This window comes from Plecotus auritus (genome assembly GCF_963455305.1).
Source record: "Plecotus auritus genome assembly, chromosome: 4".
NCBI classification, from domain to species: Eukaryota; Metazoa; Chordata; class Mammalia; order Chiroptera; family Vespertilionidae; genus Plecotus; species Plecotus auritus.
In genome coordinates this window covers 19,384,958-19,400,692 of record NC_137775.1, presented here as the reverse complement: position 1 = coordinate 19,400,692, position 15,735 = coordinate 19,384,958, and the positions used below count along the sequence as shown (strand labels likewise).

The 15,735-nt window shown below is 38.1% G+C and overlaps 1 protein-coding gene across 15 annotated transcripts in view; it reads left to right on the top strand.

Moving 5' to 3' along the window:
- Positions 1–12,756, top strand: part of PTPRK (protein tyrosine phosphatase receptor type K) — a 495,891-nt gene extending 483,135 nt beyond the window's left edge. For all 15 annotated transcript variants that reach the window (XM_080664715.1, XM_080664718.1, XM_080664714.1 and 12 more), the window contains 6 exons: positions 415–588; positions 3,589–3,720; positions 3,847–3,972; positions 6,882–7,045; positions 7,541–7,676; positions 11,274–12,756. In XM_080664715.1, the coding sequence (XP_080520841.1) occupies positions 415–588; positions 3,589–3,720; positions 3,847–3,972; positions 6,882–7,045; positions 7,541–7,676; positions 11,274–11,327 (786 nt within the window). In that variant the 3' untranslated portion in view covers positions 11,328–12,756. The remainder of the gene's footprint in view (positions 1–414; positions 589–3,588; positions 3,721–3,846; positions 3,973–6,881; positions 7,046–7,540; positions 7,677–11,273) is intronic.
- Positions 12,757–15,735: the final 2,979 nt, after the last annotated feature.

Here is a 15,735-nt window from a genome sequence, read left to right as displayed (position 1 = left end):
AAATACACAAATGTGTATACTGCCCTTAAAACATCCATGGAAGTGTGTGACTATGAAGTGCCTCTACAAACTTAATACTTGGATTCTTTACCCAGTGCTCTTGCCAGCTTACCCCAGTCTATCTGTAAATATGGCATGCCAAATGTTCTTAGAAATGATAGTTTCCAAGTTGGGTGATGGGTCATTATCATAGGACACTCTGATGGCATTATATTTGGTTAGGCAATGCATTATGCAGGTAGCTAACCTTGTTTAGCTTCCCTTTTCCTTTTAAGAAAAGGCACATTGTACAGTTCATATATACCTTGTACAAATCCTTCATTTTCTGCTTGGCCTCCTAAATACTTGATGAATCTGTATTGTGCTATTTAAATGGGTCGCTGTCTTTTAACCTGGGCTCCCTTTTCTTTTCAGACCTTGAATTCAGTCACCCCTCGACTACAAGCTGAAGACTGCAGCATAGCATGCCTGCCAAGGAACCATGACAAGAATCGTTTCATGGACATGCTGCCACCTGACAGATGTCTGCCTTTTCTAATTACAATTGATGGGGAGAGTAGTAACTACATCAATGCTGCTCTTATGGATGTAAGAGACTGTTCTCTCTGTTAGTGTAATGTGTCATGAAAAGCTACATAATGCATTGAACACTGGCTAGTTTTCTTTTCAGGAAAATTAAAATGGCCTATAAAGGAAAATTGGAAACTTGCACTGCAATACAAAACTTTTTGACAATGATTTTGAATTTCCCCTACAGGGATTCTTAGGAATTGTAAGTTTTAGGTGTTGTTGTAAATTTGGATCTTGATTATCAATTACTATATGCTGAACAGGAAATATCTTTAAGTGAGTTTTTATCTTAATTATTTGCAGAAAAGATCATGCTTATCTATTTTAAATACAGCTAGGAAGGAATTTTAAAAATCACAGAATGCCCTATCTTTCTGATGTTCTATTAAATTGGGAAAATTGTATCTTTGACATTTAATGGTTCAGTAATTTAGAACTAACTTGTTTTATTGGCCATCAGTTAATATAGGCTACAAGTAACTAGGGAAGATAACAGGTTAATGAATCTATCATAATTAAAGAACTGACATGCCCCCCACCACTCTTCATACACTGTAGATTGAAAAGCAGGTGCTTAGCATGTTAGCATCCCATAGACAGGCCAACATGGAAAGAGAATTTTAAAAATGTCCTTAGCCATCTTGCTTTTGTTACCTTGGAAAAAGGATCTCAAGGTTCAGAATCCTTTTCAACAGTTTTGTCACCTTCTTTTGTAAACATTTCTAGTTTTTGCCTTTTAGCCTTTAGAACCATAGCAACCAGAAATTAGAAGTCAAAGGTCATTTCTTTGTGACTAAGAATGAAACTTCCTAAGTTGTTGTTCTATTGTGTTTTTCAAAATTAGCTTCAATGAATGGACTTAGAAAAATCCACATTCTCCTGCCAAGACTAGTCTTTTAGCCAGTTACTCGGTTCTTTTTTTAATGCTATAGAGCAGAACAGTGTAAAGGCAAGCTCGGGTGGAAAGTTCCTTCCCATCCTTGCTATGACCAGAGTTTTGCCTAGCCATTAATTATTTTCACTGAAATCACATTGGATTCTCATAGTACCACTTCTTCTCCTGCCAATTGTCTGGAAAGGCAAATATACTAAGTACAGAGAGAAAACATTCAAGACCTTTCTCTTCTGAGTCTAAATTTGGAATGAAAAAAACAATGTGTCAAAAAGGGAAGAAGGAAAGATATTGATATCTTTCAATTTTGTCTTTGGCATCTCTGTCAAATTTTTCTTGATTTCCAGGTTGTTTTCTAGTTCATATGAGGACTGAACCTTGCACTCTCTGTTTCTACCCTGCTTAATTCTCTATTATTGAACAAATATGTTTCATAGTATCCCTGTGGATTTAGTAATAGTTGGGGCTTCAGAAAAGTAAGATTTGATTTGGCTTATAAGAAGGGGTTGGTCAACACTGCCTCCTTCCTTTCCCCCTCCATCCTCATGGTTAGTGTTATACACCCATTTGCCATTCCTGTGAAGGATTAGGAGGTAAGACCAAGGATTCTGTGATTTAAAAATCTTGGATGTGCTCCTGTAACTTAAAGATAAAAGAAATAAGGAATCTTTAGTCTCCCATATCATCTCTTCCTCACCCATCTCCCCTCTCCTGTGATTTAAAAAAAAAAAATAGAGTAAATACTTATCAGCCTCCTTTGGCTTACTTTCCATGGAATAGAGATTTCATTGGAACGAAAGCTTGCTACTTTCTTCTCATCCTTTCTCATGAGACTTCATACTTTTATAGGAGGCTACAGATGGAACTTTGTGAGGTGTTGAGGTCATTTAGAAGCAAACATGTGAATTACTAACTACTCACATTTATCCTGCAATCCTTCCCAGTGTGAAATACCATGGTTAGCAGCATTTCCCAAATGGTAGTAGGATCAATGAAGTTCAAGGATCAGTTTCTACACTCATGTTAAGACATTTTAAGGACTTTGAAAAGTAGTATGATATAAATGAGTTAGTAGATCACTGACAGTTTTTATCAGCATTAAAATATATCTAGGTTGTTGGGTATTTTTTTACAAGTCATTAGTTTAAGTTATTAGAGAGAAATATATATTTCTGTTTTAGTGTAGGACAGTGGTCGGCAAACTCATTAGTCAAGAGAGCGGCAAACCGCGGTTCGCGAGCTGCATGTGGCTCGCGAGCCGCAGTTTGCAGACCACCGATGTAGGACATCAATCTACAGAACACGAGATTGCCCAGACCATATGTGCATTGCCTTTACTACCCCCTCTTTCTGGAGAGAGATAATGTATTGTGTTCCAATGAAGGGACACTTGGCAAATGAGGACCCATTCCCTCTTAGGTGGAGCAAGGAAGTTCATTGGTTTTGCTCTTTGGTACTTGACATGATTTGGTACTTAAATGTTTAAAACTGTGTTTGTGCTTATTGATATACATTAAAAAGACCCAGAAAACTAAGGGAAGTAGATTATCCGTAAGATGTACAGAATGTGCTCCTAATATCCGTATAATATAAGAGCACGTGAGTTTGAGGCATATGTGGTTTTTCTTATTTGGAGTGGAGGACAACCAAACCATTACATATATGAGAGTTGATACAGATGATTGATAGAGAGGTGTGTGCGCACACACACACACACACTCACACTACAGGGAATGTTGTGCCTACTTTGCCATCAAGCTCTCGGGCTGATTACCTTTGGGAACCTGAAACAGCCTGATATTGGTACCTCATGGAGGATCTTAATTTCAAGAAGTTCTTTAGTTTCTTCTTTTCTATTTGTCCTATATTTACCTTTCTCAATAAGGTAAAAATTAAATTATTTTATTTTATTTGCTGTTGAGACATCAAAGTTTTACCATCAGATTGACTAGTTACTAGCTTCAGTACATTCCAGTGGTTCAGATCTGATGTTCCATGCCTTGTACCACAGTCTGGCTCCATTCCTTGTAAAGCTATTATATCTTACTGGTGCTATGTTGAAGTTTGTACAATTGATCATGCATTTTAAGTCCTTATGTTTCTCCATCTACCCTGTTTCTTCACAGAGCTACAGGCAACCAGCTGCTTTCATCGTCACGCAATACCCTCTGCCAAACACTGTGAAGGACTTCTGGAGATTAGTATATGATTATGGCTGTACTTCTATTGTGATGTTAAATGAAGTCGACTTGTCCCAGGTCAGTGGCTATGGATTGCTTTTGTGTATTTATAAGCAACTTAATAACATAGTAATAAAATGTTTTATATCACACTAGTTAGAAAAAAAATCATGCTCTTTTTCTTTTAAAATATTCATCATCTAGGGCTGCCCTCAGTACTGGCCAGAAGAAGGGATGCTGCGCTATGGCCCTATCCAAGTGGAATGTATGTCTTGTTCAATGGATTGTGATGTGATAAACCGGATTTTTAGGATATGCAATCTAACAAGAGTAAGTCATTGTTTAATCATTCTATCTGAGCTGATCCAGAGTAGGTAGAGCATAACCATGATGGGGTACAATTCCACTCACACAACATGAGTAGAATTAATAAGCATTACATAATCAGTCCCAAGTCTAGTAATCATCTTATTCCTTAGTACTAGAGCAAAAGGCACTCTAAAAACAGAAAAGCAGAAATGCTGGAAGCTAAGTTTTCTGGTATACTCCTAGACTAATGTATACACCTGAAAATCTAGATTCAGATGCACTGGCTTAATTGAGTCAGATCGTCTGCCTGGCTCCTCAGCACATGTGGCTATATCGCCAGGTTGACTGCATGTTTGATTAGGATTGACATCTAGCTCAGAAAAACCATGCAGTTAAAAAATAATGACGTAATAGCCCTAACCGGTTTGGCTCAGTGAATAGAGCGTTGGCCTGCGGACTGAAGGGACCCAGGTTCGATTCCAGTCAAGGGCATGTATCTTGGTTTCGGGCACATCCCCAGTAGGAGGTGTGCAGGAGGCAGCTGATCAATGTTTCTCTCTCATCGATGTTTCCAACTCTCTATCCCTCTCCCTTCCTCTTTGTAAAAAAACCAGTAAAATGTATTTTAAAAATAATGACATAATAATAATGATGACAGAGAAGAAGCTCTCCTTGGGAGGAAAGGCTATGTTGGATGAGCCGTTAGAGAGGGGTTCCACGTCACTATTCCAAGTCCTTTGTATAAGGGAGAAGCCAGCATGAAGAAAAGGGTAACTCACAGACGTCGTTGATTCTCCTCCCACTTACAACTGCATCTTTCTAAACGTCCCAACATTTACTCTCCCGGATCTATAGATAGATAGAACCAGTGCTATCACTGTGCCCTTTCCAAGAGCAAAGCAGCAGCTGTGTCCCTGAAGAGTCCTCCTCATGTGCTTTATGCTAAAAGGCCAATTAAAAACAAAAAATATTAATAAAGAACTGTTTGGATTATGTAACCAAATGAGCAGAATTTGAAAAGAAAACATTAGTAACTTCTATGAAATTACTCTGTCTTTAAAAATTACTCTTTAGCAGCAGCTCTCTGTATGTCTCTTATTTTAATTGTGTGATTAGGATTGTCATAATAAAGTGCTTTTTATATCAAAATGGCTATATACCTTTCTGGTTAGTAAGTCTATATGTATATAACTGTAGACAGAGGATAAAACCAGACCCAATTCTATTGCTCATTTTAGTGGAGAAAAAGATAACTTCAATCCTGTCATAATATTCATGCATCTCTTAGATGTTAATTTCAATGAAGTCTCATTATGTCTGCACATCTGTTACATTATGGTTCTAGTAATATTTTAGCAGAGAAACCATAGCCGCTAAACTAAGAAAGTAAGACTTGTCTGTTAATTGAACTGTTTATATGAAAAATATTCTAGGAACAGGAATTGAAACGTGTTACTTTTTTGTCAGCATATTTATTTGTTTACTTTCCTCTGTCTTGGGTGTTCTGGTCCTTATTAGTGCAGGAATTTTTTTATGTTTTCTATCTCATTATTTAATGTCATTCACTTCATCAAATACCAACAAGAAGTTAGGTGTTGTACTAGGTAGGTTCTCATCCTATCAAAAGATATTCGAGCCCTAGCCTGATGGAGCTTCAGGTATGATGCCACATGCTATGGCTTACTCATGTATTCCATAGTCTTCCTTACAATTTTTATTTGAGGTTTTGATTCATTTGTTCAACAATACTCTCGTTTTGAAGTTATTTTGCCAAGTTTGAGTGGTACAGAGTTTAGGGTAAAAAGAGAGAAATGTCCTTATCTTTAAAGAATTAATATTTCTTCAGGGAAGACAAACATTAAACAACTAATTAAGTAATCATTTATTTACAAATATGAGTCATTTTATAGAGTACAGAAATACAAAGTGTTTGGGTGACCTGACATAGCTGGGTGACTAGGGATTTCTTTGAGACATTGGTGTTTAAGCCAAAATTTGAAGAATCAGTAGAAGTTATTCAGGGGTGGGATAACCAACTATCCGGGTTTACACATGAGTTTTAGAGCAGAGATCTGAAAAGTTCCTGGCAAACCCAAGACAAGTTGATCACTATTTGGAACTGAGAGGGGCAAGCAAGAAGGAAATGTTCAGGACAAAAGCGAATGTATGTTCAAAGCCCCAGCGGTAAGAAATTACTTAATAAATGAATTAAAAGAAGGCTACTGTGTCTGGTACTTGAATGATGTGTTCAAGTGAAGAGAAGGTTGAGAAAGATGGTGGAACCAGGTCGCATAGGATTTTTAAGCCATGACAATAATTTGAATTGTATGATAAGATCATTTGGAAGCCACTAAAGCAAAAAATGACAAGATCAAATTTGCATTGCAAAATAATCATGTTGCCTGCAGTAAGAATGATTTGGAAGGAGATCAGAGTTCATTCAGGGAGATCCAGGAGGAGATAATCATCATAGCCTGTGATTGGTAGTGCAGTGATGGCAGTGGTGATAAAGAAGAGATGACTTCAAAGGTTATTTAAGAAGTTTAAACATTGGAGTTGACTAGAGGCCTCATGCACGAAATTCGTGCAAGGGCCATGGCCCCGGCCCCTGCCCGCCGTCGCCATCACCACTGCCCACTGGGGCTTTGTCCGGAAGGAAGGACGTCCAGTCTAATTAGCATATTACACTTTTATTATTATAGATTGTTGGATTAAAGGTATGAGGCAGGAGCTTATATGAAGAATAATTCTCATGTTTCTTGCTTCTGTAACTTAGAATGTTTCTGCATGGGCATGTACATATTTAAGACTTACAGACTCGATCCAGTGTCAGTGTCATTTATATCATGGTGTCAACTGGTATGAACCTATTGCTTTTTAGTACAATTTCTAGTCCCTACTTACGTAATAGTATTTTGTTTTCTCCACAGCCACAGGAAGGGTATCTGATGGTGCAGCAGTTTCAGTATCTAGGGTGGGCCTCTCATCGAGAAGTGCCAGGCTCCAAACGATCGTTTTTGAAACTGATCCTGCAGGTGGAAAAATGGCAGGAGGAATGTGAGGAAGGGGAAGGTCGGACGATCATCCACTGCCTGTGAGTATGCGGCTGGCCTGGCCAGGGAGCTCGGGGCCCATTTCCTCACTAGCCTCCACATGTTCCGTGCTGCGGTACCTGACCCACATCTTACAGAACTCCATAGATATTTCTGTACCATAATTCAATAATTAACTACTGACTTTTTAAAAACTTGATTATAGTATAGTTTTTCAGTGATTTAAATTATTTTGAATACTCCTTTAAACCACTTTCCTGATTTATACAGTTTGCAGATCTATCAAAATCTCAGGGTATCTAGGTTGGCAGTTTATGCCTATAGCATATCTCTAAGCATAAACTACTGGGCTAGCATCTTCCTCAAGGGTCCTTTGTCTCTGTCCTATACACATACGTACACACATATGAAGCAAAATTAAGACCCAAATGAAAAAATTTTAAAGATAGTATTTTCTTTTCCAAACATATATCTTTGTGTCACCTATAGTCACCCAAAACCTCAGATTAAAATGCCTTTGCTTTCTTCGGTTTTAGAAATGGTGGCGGGCGAAGTGGCATGTTCTGTGCTATAGGCATTGTTGTCGAAATGGTGAAACGGCAGAACGTTGTCGATGTGTTCCATGCGGTGAAGACACTAAGGAACAGCAAGCCCAACATGGTGGAAGCCCCGGTGAGTCAGAGTCCTAGAGGTAGAAGGGAGCATAGACATTAGTCAGTTATTTACCTACTTGTGATTTGATTTCATATGCACACAGGGAATCAGATGTGTAAATGAGTCAGTGGGGACTTTCCTGTCTAATGGATGAATTGCTGAGCATCCTTGTCTACCCCGATAACTTAATCACATATCGCATAAACTGCTAATGATGAAGAAAACTATTTTCACTAAATTTGAAAATGTATAGGTTTTTTTTTCTGTTAGGGGCAATAAATATTTGCTACAATAAAGTTTGGTAAGTGGTTCTATCATAAGAATAAACCTGCTATCTAGGCTTTATTCTTATTACTTTTATTTCTTAAAGCATATTGAGTTAACTGATAAAATTATCTGAGGGATATACTTGTAAGTTCCATCGGCAATTTAGTCACCCAATGTTTTTAAAGGACAACTGAAATTTATTTTAGTCATTATTTATATAATTCTTCATTCCTGATCAAATTATACATTTTTCTGACTGTCATTGACAATTTTCAGCTTTTATCAGTTATAGAGTGTAGTTCATATGACACTACCTGAATTGGCCAGAGTTCTTAAAAGCAGAACTTAGTTTACAAAATACGAGCGGATAGGTATGTGTATGTGGTAGTGTATCTGGGTGAAGCTGTATGAAAATAAGAAAGTTTAACTTCTCTCTCTAGCACATTTCTCTTCTAAAGAGAGATGTCTGTGGGTTACACATATGTGCATGGTGGGATAAAGTCAGGAGCAGCTGTGTAGTTTATGCTCAGAAAAGTAAACCAGAAAAACCTAGGCATCTCTGTTGCTTGCTCTACATTTATCAAGATGATCAGATAACTAAAATGAGCAATTCAATAAACTTTTAAGTATTTTCACCACTTCCTGCACATGGATTGTTCACACAAGAAGGGCATTGCTTCTGAGACAAAATCTGAAGAGTTACATGCATACTCTTTCACTTTCAAGAATGATAACAGACTTCTCCCTTCTACAAGTCCTCCAACCCCATTCAGTCCACTTCATCCCTAAAGTTATTGCAGTTGTCCAAACAAGGTGATGTTGGTTTTGACTGGGGCGTTGGCAGTGGGGGATGGATTTGAGGGAATTTTGAGGTAGAACTCTGAGGCCATCTTACAAAGCAGATGAGTAGTGGTTGTGTCTTTAAACTACTTGCAGTCTGAAGATTTCTTGATGTAAACTCTTCCTCTATCTCCCAGATCAAGTCTTCTTAAAATCATCACTTCTGGCCTCAGAATTCAACTTTTACCTTCAAATTTCACTTTGATTTTTCCACCATTACCTTAAGAAAAAAATTCTACGGTTAAACTTTGCCATTCTTAAACCTCCAAAGAGTTACTATTTACTTTTAATTTATGTCCCATGAATCCTGACAGAACTCCCCACCCTCTGATTTGTGTTTCATCAGGGTTAATTATGAGGTCAATGTGCTATTGATTTGTACTGACACGTTTGGTAAGGACATTTAGAGTGTAAAACAAATTGTTAGAGACTGACTAAAAAGACACAACTGCTTCAAGCACTTTTTGGTTCTTCGGTAGGCTAATTTAAATCACCTCTGCTTGATAATTAGGCTAGGATTGATAAAGACCTCTTGGGGAAAGTTTTTATTACCCTAGTTTATTGCTGGAGACACCTGGAAGTTTGCTAGAAATAATATGTTTTACATTATTCTCCAATTCAGCCTGAATTTTACCTACTGGGATTGAATTGGAAAGTTTTTAATGAGTTACAAATTGTAAGTCATAATTTGCAATACAGTCTCTGAATTTTTTCAAATTATAAATAATGAAGCCACACATAGATGGATCTAGAGGAAAGGCAGTTTAAACTCCAGAAATTTTATTGCTAACAAAGTTATCTTAAATATATAAAGGCAGTAGACATACATTTTCAGATATAAATAAGCTCAAAAAATTTTAAGAATCACTAACCATTTTTAAAAATTTACTTGAATACTCTTGATGAGCCAAAAACTGACAAAAAATAAGAATTTGGAATTGTAAAGTGGTAGTTGGAAGTGACTGGCTTTTTTTTCTGCTAAGGAAAAATATCTTAAGTGTGGAAAAGAATATTTGCATGTATTCACTGTAGCATCCTATCTAATAAAAGAGAAACATGCAAATTGACTGTACCTCTGCTACGTCCACAAGCCATGCCCACCAGCCAATCAGGAGCAAGTATGCAAATTAACCCAACAAATATGGTGGCAGCCACAGAGCTGGAGAGAGCAGAAGGCTTGGGTTGCCCCTGGCGATGGAGGAAGCCAAGCTTTCCGCCCGCCCTGGCCTGCCCTGGCCTCCACTCAAGGCTACAAAGTTTCAATTATAGAAGATAAATAAATCCCAGATACAAGGGCCTGCAAGGGAGGGCAGTTGTGGGTGATCAGGCCAGGAGGGGAGAGCAGTTGGGGGGGACCAGGCCTGCAGGGGAGGCCATTTGGGGGGACCAGGCCGGCAGGGGAGTGCAGTTAGGGGCAATCAGGCTGGCAGGGGAGTGGTTAGGAGGTGATCAGGCTGGCAGGCAGAAGTGGTTAGGGGCAATCAGGAAGGCAGGCAGGCAAGCAGTTGGGAGCTAACAGTCCTGGATTGTGAGAGGGATGTCCTACTGCCTGTTTAGGATTGGGCCTAAAGAGGCAGTCAGACATCCCTCAAAGGGTCCCAGATTGGAGAGGGTGCAGGCTGGGCTGAGGGACCGCGCCCCCCCCCCCCCCCCCGGCACAAATTTCGTGCACCGGGCCTCTAGTTATTTATAATAGAAGAAATAAATAAATGCAATGTAATAGTCAAGTAATACATCTGTTAGATTTTTATGTAGTATTAACATCGGGGAAAGTTACATAATGTTACACAAAAGGCAGTATTATATAAAATTATGTCCTCGCCAGGACAGCATGGCTCAGCGGTTGAGCATTGACCAATGAACCAGGAGTTCATGGTTCCATTCCCCGTGCGGGCACATGCCTGGGTTGCAAGCTTGATACCCAGTGGGGGACATGCAGGCAGCCAATTGGTGATTCTCTCTCATCTTTGGTCTTTCTTTCTCTATTTCCCTCACCCTTCCTCTCTGAAATCAATAATATATATGTATGTATATATTATATCTTCAAATATATATATATATATGTATATATATATATATGCAACTATATTTATTCTAAAGTAATTATTTCAAGCATGCATAAAAAGGACTAAAGCAAAACTAAGGCAGTACTGTAACAATTTTATTTACTGGTGATGGAATTATAGAAAATATTTCTATGATTCTTTATATTTTTCTATATTAGAAAATTTTCTATCATGATCAGGTATTACTATCATAATCAGCTTTAAAAAAATTGGAGCTTTTTTTAAATTTAATAGAAAAATATATGGCAAAGACAACATATCTTTTACATTGTCTATTTTTCTTAAACAGCAAGTAGACTCAAATGCAAAATATGTATTCCCAGATATTCAACTTGTCTATGGAAAAAATAATTTGTAATTCTTGAATAATCTAAATTGTGTGCTGAGTTTTCGTTTGTAACTATTATTTACTGCTAGTCTTTTTTTTCTTAATGTCTTTCAGGAGCAGTACCGTTTCTGCTATGATGTGGCTTTGGAGTACCTGGAATCCTCTTAGTTTGGTGAGACTTCCGCATCCAAACAGAAACCTGTTCATCTGTTGAGCCAGCAGCTGCTGTACTATCACACCTGCGCAGAAAGATTTTAATGTGGGGGGTGGGAGACTTTTACATTCAAGAGGTAAAAGTATTTTTCTTATGAAGTCGTGTATCTTAATAAAAATGACTCAATTAGTTTCTATTACTGTATGAAAGCTTCAACATTTCGTGCCACATAAACTATATTTAATAAGAACCAAATTCAACTGAGAACGTATCGGTGTTTGTACAGTGAACATGCGCCTTTTCTCTCCTGGTTTTGGTAGAGCAGCCACCATGTGTTGCATGAATTAATATCTTCCACGTGGTGTTTTCCTCCCTTTTTTAGATAAAAGATGTTAAATCTTTAAAGAAACAAGAAAGAAAAGCTGTGCAAATTCATAGTAAAATTCATTTTTTATATGTTTCAAGTGTAGCAGATCTCTATATAAATATATAAATATATATAACTGGCTTATTTTCTTTTAATGTGCAATGATGGCTGGATCATTTAAAGTTCTTTTTAGAAAAAAACATAAGCCAAAGACTCAAGTGTAAATATGTCTATAAGGAGAAAGCACATTATATTTATTGGTTACTGACATTCCTTTTTTGATGGCTAAAATACTACCACCACACAATCATTTTTTTCTCTGAAGCTTTTTCTTTCACTAAAATCGATGGTAAACGATTTTTGTAGATTATTTTTTTGTATGGTTTAGTGTAAGTAGAGGATAAACTTTTTATTCATAAACCAGGAAGCAATGTTCTTTATAGTGATTCTCTTGTGTACATGCTTGTGAATTAAATTTATGTAAAACACCTTGGCAATTGGGTCTTTGAATATAGGACCAGATGAAAACATTTTGCTGAAAACGTATAATTTTTCACAATTTCATTAGGTGAATAAATAATGGTTTGGTGATCACACATGAGAGTTGAACACATTCAAAAGCCTTGCTGGTACTGTGCACAGTGTAAATGTAGCCTTTAAGCATCACTTAAATTTTAAAGGAATTGATCTTTTCAGCCTGTGGCCAAGCACTGGTCAAGAAAACAAAATAGCAACATTTATGCTTTCAGCGTCATTTTAGCAAACTGTAAACTGTCAAGGTGATAAAATGTTTCTTTTGATGTTTACATGCACAAGCTTTTGGTTCTGACCATAGAAAGTGTGAACAGATTAAAGCTGGATTCCTGTCTTGTGCGTCGTCACAGGATTCTCCAGGGAACCTTTCTAACTGTGGTGTTGCTCACATGCTCCATGTGGCTGTAACAAATCATCATCAGCGTGCAGTTCATTATTGAGTAAAAGCATTCCGGTATCTTCGTTCTAGATTTGCCAGTACATGACATGGTGCTTATAAAGATTTAATGAAAGGAAGAGTGAAATAAAGTTTTTATAATTACATCAGGTATTGTTTGCACATCATTTTCCCCTAATTTTCATGTCTGCACTTCCAATTAAATACCCTAGTCTCAGTGATATAAGTAGACCACCAAAATTCTATTAGAAGCAACACTAATGTCTATGCACTAATTTCTTTCTTTTAGTTTTTAAAATTGAATTTCAAAAAGTCCATAGGAGTGGAAAAAAAAGGCCAGGGAATTGACATCAATTGTGTTTTGAGTTTCTATATTTATATGTCACTATCCTTCTATATTTTATATATATACTAGATGCCTGGTGCACAAAATTCACGCACGGGGTGGGGGGGTGCTCAGCCCGCCCTGCACCCTCTCACAATGCGGGACTGCTGGCTCCTAACTGCTCGCCTGCCTGCCTCATTGCCCCTAACCACTTGCCTGCCTGCCTGTCTGATGGCCCCTAACCGCTCACTTGCCTGCCTGATCGCCCCTAACCACTCTGCCTGATAGCCTCTAACTACTCGCCTGCCTGCCTGCCTGATCACCCCTAACCACCTTTACCTTGGCCCCCGCTGCCACAGCTTCGTCCAGAAGGACATCCGGAAGGTCATTCGACTGTCCAGTCTAATTACCATATTACGCTTTTATTATTATAGATATATATATTCTTATTTTTTTTTCTTATAACAAACTTGACAAATAGTAGTTATCATTCCTATTTTACTGATGAAATTGAAGCTGAGAATGTTAATGATTTATCAACTGATTCAACTGTGAGTCTGATTTAGCAACTTCCTCTTTCACTCAACACACTGCTTCCCTGTTGCACAGTGAAAAGTTGGCACTTTATTCTTATTGTTCCTCAATTGATTTTCTCATGAAGTATTAACCATTATGGGCATCTTTGAACTCCATTCACTGTGTATATTATTATAACACTAGAGGCGCAGTGCATGAAATTTGTGCCGGTTGGGGGGGTCCCTCAGCTCCACCTGCACCCTCTCCAATCCGGGACCCCTCGGGGGATGTCTAACTGCTGATTTAGGCCCCATCCCTGCAGGACATCTCTCTCACAATCTGGGACCGCTGGCTCCTAACCACTTGCCTGCCTACCGGCTTGATGGCCACCTAACCACTTCCCTGCTGGCCTCATGGCCCCCAACTGCCCACCCCTGCTGAGCTGATTGCCCCTAACCACCTCTGCCTCAGCCCCCACCACTGTGGCTTTGTCCGGAAGGAAGTCAGACGGTAGGAAGATGTCTGGTCTCCTGGTCTAATTAGCATATTACCCTTTTATTAGTATAGATTTGTGACTTTTATTGGTGAGAATTTAGATACTTTGTCTTTTACTAGAAGACTAAGTTCTATTTAAACATGGATGCATTTAACTAAAAATTTGTAAACTTTTCAAGGTTTTTTTGCCCAGTGATATTAATCCTATGGAGGATTCTGCCTTGCTTTGTGATCCGGTTTTATTTCTACTTACATAATTGCATCCACACATCGCCAAAATCACCATGAACACTACTGTTCACAAAGCTCACAGGTTCAGGTGGCCTCCAAAATTCAGGCAAAGAACCACAGGTGTCCTCTTTATCTTTAACCAGAAATGAAAATGTCATGCTTGCTTTGGGCACTACAGAGACCAGTTCATGAGGAGACAATTGGGAGGGGAAGGATGCTAAATCTGTTTTTCTCAAAACTCATACTCTGAAAGTTGTACTTTATACCTGTGGGGGGCTCCCTGAGTAGTCCCAGGTTTGGCCATCTCCCGCTGGGCAGGGAATATTCTGTCAGAACTTTTAAAAAGTGACCATGCTTTTCACAGTTAAAGGCCTCCTGTCTCTCTCTTATTCCTTACATGTCTATCATAAAGTTGAATTTAACAGATCTCTTTTGTATATGTTATCACTACGGTAATGTTGGAATTGCGTCAGCAGAGACACACAAGCAACTTGGAATTTTGAATTTTAACCAAATACACTTGAAAGTGTTAGGCTTGTAGTCTGAGCTGCCTAGCCTTTTCTAATATGTAGTCTTTGGAGAAAAGAAAGACTTTTGCATGAATGTGTTTCTGTGTTACAGCCACATGACCTCTGACATTGAAAGATAAACAAAAGATATTTTTGCTTGGACAAAGAGGGAGAGGAGACATGCTTACCTGTATACAGGTGTGCTAATATGCTCATTCAATGTTAACCTTATTGAGAATCTCTTAGGTTGCAGGTACTCATGTACCAAACTTGGAAGTCAGACATCAACAGCTTCTTCTCAAGTCTCCATTGCCTGAAAATGGTGTAGATATATAGAGAGGTTCCTGACATCTAAAAAACTTATTAGACACCAATAAGTATTAAAATACAGGAGATAAATGACTGTCCTTAGCTCAACTGGAAATATGAGATAGTCTGTTAGCTTTGGAAGATCACCTTTGGAATTCACTTAAGTTTTATAGGGGAATGACAATGGTACATTTATATTTTTGATGCACTTTGGTGAGCATTCCTTTTTAATACCAAAATAGCCAGAAATTATTATTCTATCCCATACCCCAGTGTAATATGTTGAATATTCATGCTAAAAATTATTTCCATAGGCAGTAATTCCATTACCTTTCTAGACTCATTTCAGTGTCTTAAACGTACATATTAAATATGGGCAATATGCTATTTTATTAAATACTATGCTACGTGAAAATAGAAGAAAGCTGGCCGTGCCTCCTGTAACAATTTCTACTTACATTATTATTTCACAAAGTCTCTCCACTGATAGAGAGGCTTGGTGTGAGAGAGAGATGATGCAGATTTGTTTACAACTCTAGTCTGTTCAAGCAGCCAGCAGAGTATTAGAATATTACCACTCTGAAACTAAAAGGAAAAGCTCTGTCTTGGGATCTACTTTAAGTAAGCTATAAGTGGTTTCTGGAATATAAATTGTCCAGAAATCAATGGAAATGTAGTAGATATATAACAGTTCTGAACTTCCAGCTTCCTCCAAAGTAAATTGAAGTGCTAACCTAGA